The sequence below is a fragment of the Amblyomma americanum genome, chromosome 6 (assembly GCF_052857255.1).
Source record: "Amblyomma americanum isolate KBUSLIRL-KWMA chromosome 6, ASM5285725v1, whole genome shotgun sequence".
Taxonomy (NCBI): Eukaryota; Metazoa; Arthropoda; class Arachnida; order Ixodida; family Ixodidae; genus Amblyomma; species Amblyomma americanum.
In genome coordinates, this window is record NC_135502.1 from 461,425 (window position 1) to 466,898 (window position 5,474).

A 5,474-nucleotide genomic window follows, 5' to 3' on the forward strand; every position below is an offset into this window, starting at 1 on the left:
ACTGGAGCTGGGTATGTATCATGTTTAACTGCGCAAAGAAACGAAGAAAGAGAACAAGAAGGCACGACACGAGCGCAGACTATCAACAGATTTTTTCTTCAAGGAAAAAAGGCCTATATATGCATCTTCATCCCGCGAAAAACATGCTAAAAACCCGAAAGCGCAAACCCTATCACACACCATCTTGGCACATGTAACGTGATGCCACTGATCACAACCTGAAAGCTATCTCCGCATCGTCAGAGACAAGATACAAAACAAACAAACAGCGAACTCACAGGCACACTCCTGCCAAGCTAGCGCTCCACACCGCCTGCTTGCGCTAAAGAAACTGCGCAAAAAAGGTATCTCCCCATCAATGAGGCCTACAGATGGTGATGCTACACAGTCATCTGATTCCTTGATCTGGTACGCTTCCACCAACTCCCTGCAAACCTGATCCCTGTGTTTAAACAAGACGCTGGTCTTGTTCAATCGTGGGAAGCAATCTTTGCACTCTTTGCAGTGCAGGGCGAGATTAGAGGAAGGTGCGCTCTTCAACGACCTGCGATGTTCTGCTAACATCTCGTTAATACATCGACCCGTCTGGCCGATGTACTTCTTCCCACACGAGAGGGGGACTTCGTATACGACTCCAGTCTTACACTCTGTGAGCCTGGTTTTCTGTCTGTGCGCTATCGAGCACTCAGCTCCAGCACGATTGCTCTCAGGCTCGAGCTTCTTTCGCACAGCACTACAAATCCTTGAAAGCTTATTCTTTGCCATGAAAATCACGTCCGCCCCGTATCTCGCCCCAACTTTTTTGAGCCGGTGTGAAATTACATTCCCTGAACGTTCAGGACAATCATATCCGAGCGCAACACTTGGCAGCATGTTGTGTCGGGATTTCTACAGCGACATTTGAGCTCACGCAAGCTTTCGGATCCTTTCTTGGTGAACAATTCCGCAAGTGTGGTTAAGTACCTGTCTGGGTTGGATAAGAAAAAGTACTCTACCTTCAGCATCGATGTGGAGGACTTATTTTATTCGCTACCCCATGCTCAGCTCATGCAGAGAGTGAAAGACTGCATTGTAAAAGACAATGACGAGTTGGTGTTCGTGGCGGGGTGCGGGGGTTTCCATAGAAAGTTTCCTGGAGCTGCTATCATTTTACCTAGAGTCAACCGTTGTTGGGCGGGGCGAAAAGGTGTACGTCCAAAAATCGGGTGTGTGCATCGGCTCCCGTGTGGCACCCGTTTTGAGCGATATTTACTTGAGCAGGATGGATCAAGAACTGGCACAAAATCTTGCTGACCTCGCGCTAAAAGTGTTCCGTTACGTCGATGATTTTTTAATCATTCTTAAGTCGAACTCTCCCAGGGCAGTTCCGGACGTCGTCAAAATCTTCAAAGATACAGGTAGTGGCCTGCGATTCACCTTCGAACTACCCAGCTCAGCTACCCTACAGTTTTTAGACCGACCGCAGCGGTGGCCAAGTGGTTGAGCATCCGCCTCGCATGCGGGAGGTGCGGGGTTCGATCCCCAGTGCCGCCGGGTACCCACCGGGGATACAATGGGTACAAGCTTTTCCCTGGTCTGGTGCTCGGCTTATTTAGGGTGAAATGCTTGGGAAATGAGTCTTTGACCCCACCTTGAGAAAAAGAAAATACCTTGTGTCAAGGCGTATTTGGCCATAGATGCCCTTGCTCCATAAAAAAAGTTTTTATACCTCCGGATCCATTATCTAGAGAGCAGGGTCTGTTGGGAATATCACCATAGGACAAAAAAAAAAAACCTCTCTTGAACGTCAGTTAGGGGCATTCCACACTCGTCAAGGCGGGTATAGCGACTTCATGCTTAAAAGAGCTCTTGGGAAATCCTGTACACACAGAGCGGAGGCTAGCTTCCTGGGGCAGGCAGAGAGGCTGAAAGAAGCCGGGTATCCTGATCTGAGTTGGCTCAGATCTCCGAAAGGATCCTGTTCAAAGGAGGGAGGCCCATGCTAGTAAAAAAGAGGACGGTGGACGTAGACAAGTGGTGTGGGCATTCCATACATCCATTGAATTTCACACCGGCTCAAAAAAATTGGGGCGAGATACGGGGAGGACGTGATTTTCACGGCAATGAATAAGCTTGCAAGGAATGTTATCGGCGGTCGCACGTGCATGACAATCCTTTCGACATGCGTGACGATGCCCACCGAAGGCATTTCAGGCTGTCGAAGGGACTTGTACGCTGGCTAAGCGAAGAGCGCGGAACATGCGTCACTGACAGCCCCCTTCCTTTCGCCGTCTTTTCCATCGTGCGTCGCGCCGAGCCCGACAAAGAGGAGGCCGTCACCCCCCCCCCCCCCCCCACCCACCCACCCTTCCCTCCTGAATGGGGGGGGGGGCGGAGATTCCGCAAATAGTTTCCCAGAGGCATCCTGTTTTTTTTTTTTTCATGGGGTCAAGGAAGGTGGCCCAAGCAGTGTGAGGCAACGTTCTCTGTTCATTCTAGAGAAGCAAGCTTACACTGCAAAATTAAACCTTGTCTTTCTCTTCCAAATGCAATTAACTAGGAGTCCTGTGCAAATCCATTTCAGGTTGTTATGTGGGCACCCCCAACCTTTTTTATTTCCGTGTAACTCCAGCACTTCTTCACCTTTGTCATTGTAGCCGCTATTGTTCAAGTACCATGCAACATCTTGTTATTAAAGGACCTTTTTAATTGGAAATGAGAGCATGTGCACAGGGTGGAAAGCGCGTGATCTGCCAGGAAACACTAAAGCGGCCCCGAGAAGGGATCTTTATTAAGGATGCCAGCCATCTTGGGCCTCTCCACTTGGCAACGACGACAAAGCGTGTGCGGTCCCTATGGTTAGGCCCCAGCTGTGGAAGCCATCCTCGGACACGACCATGACCTTCGACATCTGATGTTTTTATTTAAAAACACAGGGACCAAAGTCGTGCTGTATGCAGTGCAATCGTCATGTGGTTCCATAATCATCCATTTAGCCCGGCTCTTTGGACGGATTCAGGAAACGACTGAAAAGAACAAAAGTAACGAGCAAACAAAGGCGCGCTGCATAAAAGTTAGAACGTAAAGAGACGAAGGCACGCTGCGCAAATGCTGTAGCGAGGTCTAACATGTAAAATTTCGCGGCTGGCGTCGATTTCTACAAAGCGCGAGTAGTGCCCACGGAAATAAACAAAGGCGCACTGGAGATGGGTAAGTCTGTATACAAGCACGAGTTTTTGTCTCTACCAGCGATTTACTAGCTCACACCGCGCGATTTTGATGTCTGGCGTCGATTTCGACAGAGAGGGAATACGGGCACGAAACGGGACGCTCGCGATCTGCCAGGAAACAATGAGGTGGCCCTAAAGAGGGCCGTTTGCAGGAGCACTTCAACCGCGACCTGCAGCGGCGTGGCGGCGCGGTGAGCAGTAGGCCCACAGTGGTCCGTCTTGTGCCCTTTGGCTCCGCACCGACGACACCGGTGCACGACGTACACCTCTCCTGGTCTTGCCCTTGAAGCCGACGCTATCCCTGGTCCGTAGATCTTGACGAGGGCCGCGACGATAATCTTTGACATCTGGTCGATGCCCCGGTCTGCGGCAAACAAGGACAGCATCGGCTCGCCAGAAGCATCCAGGAAACGATGCTGCAAAAAAAGTTACGTTACAAGCGCCGCAATTTGGCGAGTTCTGCACGAGAAAACTTGCGAAAACGTTGTTCAACCCTTACCTCGTGATTGAGAACGTGCACGCCAGACAAGCGCTTCATCGTGGCTGTCAGACGGCGGTTCAGATGGCGACGCCGGCGGTCCTCAAACCGCACCTTATGTGGGTCGTCGTAATGGAGTTGCAAAATTTTGAACACCAGCACGACGTGCTCCTGCAGCAGGAAAACGAGGTCCTGGAATGCGCAAGGCATGTAGGTAAGCGGTACAGCACTTCATGAAGCGAAATTTGAGATAAAATGCGTACCTTTATGTCGCTGGCGATTTCTCGCGGGTCAGCGCCTTTTGGGGGTCGTCGCAATGTCGTGGAAGCAAGAACTGTACAGAAATTTCAGCTGGCTGCGCCGACGAGCGCACCACGCAAAAAAAAAAAAAAAGCCATACCTGGACAGCTTCCGAAACGCGCGCGCCGCCGCCTACGCTCACGAAGAGAATGCCCGCAGACCACGCACGCCCGGCGGCCGGCCAGCCGGCCCTAGCGATTCCCTAGGCACTCTAGGGACAGGCCGAGAGAGGCGCGGCGAACCCACGTCCGGTTGAGAACGAGGGAGAAGCAGAAAAACGTCACGGAGAAGCGCATCCCATCGACCAATCAGCGTTTCCAGCCCACCTGCACCGAAACGCTTCTGGCTGGTCACGGCGAGCAAGGAGCGCGCGCTGTTGACGGGAACGTGGCGCCATCTGGCGCCGCCGCCCGGTGATCCTCCACAAGCTGACGAAACGCACTGTCTGCTAAATGTGAACTGAACACATCATTCCTTGGGACTAAAACGAACGCTTATAGAGTGCAATGGCTCGATCGGATCAACTCCGGAAAGCCGCTTTCAGATACTTAGAGAGTACCCATAAGTATTAGTGCTAGGTCGTAGGATGTTTACAGAGAGGCGCAAAGTCTGTCGATGCAAAAAGTAGCCAGAGCCTCTAGTGGTGTATTTTTGTTTTACTTGCTTTACAGTGCTTTTATCTAGGGCGAACAAGTTGGTTTTGTTAATGTAATATAGAACACAAAAACTTGACAAAACGTATCTCTAGTTATTAACACAATTTGCAGTATATTTACTCTTTGTCCAATCATAAAGCTCGCCCTCTGTGATGTCATATACGATGCCAAAAACCACCACTGTATGGTGACACTGTCAGCGCCATGAATTTGTTTTTGCGAGCTAATTAAAATATTAAAAACAGGAGTATACGCGGTATGACTGATGCCAATAGCATCACTATAACTCATTCTATGCAACCAACGGCAAAACAATGCACTGAAAATGTGTTTCGGGGCTCCTTTAAGACATGATGTTGGGCTAGTCAGTTCGTAGGATCCGGAAATATGAAAGCGCGCAAAGAAGACGGGACGGGAGGAGAGCACAAAGATGCCATACACAAAGCGCAGAACTTCTAACTGGGTTTATAATAATAATAATAATAATAATAATAATAATTGGTTTTTTTGGGGAAAGGAAATGGCGCAGTATCTGTCTCATATATCTTTGGACACCTGAACCGCGCCGTAAGGGAAGGGATAAAGAAGGGAGTGAAAGAAGAAAGGAAGAATAGGTGCCGTAGTGGAGGGCTCCGGAATAATTTCGACCACCTGGGGATCTTTAACGTGCACTGACATCGCACAGCACACGTGCGCCTTAGCGTTTTTCCTCCATAAAAACGCAGAATGAACCCATTTTGGGATATGGCAGGTTCTGTCAGATGAATGGCAGGTTACCAATATCCCCCAAGAGAAAAGTATACAACAGCTGTATCTAACCGGTACTCACCT

At 49.9% G+C, this 5,474-nt stretch overlaps 1 protein-coding gene across 2 annotated transcripts; it reads right to left on the bottom strand.

Annotated features, from left to right (window-relative positions):
- Positions 1-2,949: 2,949 nt before the first annotated feature.
- Positions 2,950-4,326, bottom strand: LOC144094511 (uncharacterized). 2 transcript variants are annotated; one of them, XR_013306504.1, is made up of 3 exons: positions 3,951-4,326; positions 3,709-3,879; positions 2,950-3,625 (listed from the first exon to the last, which is right to left on the bottom strand). XR_013306504.1 is itself a non-coding variant. In XM_077628432.1 (2 exons), the coding sequence occupies exons 1-2, from the start codon at positions 3,895-3,897 to the stop codon at positions 3,236-3,238; spliced, it is 579 nt and encodes a 192-aa protein (XP_077484558.1). In that variant the 5' UTR covers positions 3,898-4,326; the 3' UTR covers positions 2,950-3,235. The 2 variants fall into 2 exon arrangements, 1 of the variants encoding a protein (XP_077484558.1); XM_077628432.1 differs by having other exon boundaries at positions 3,709-4,326.
- Positions 4,327-5,474: the final 1,148 nt, after the last annotated feature.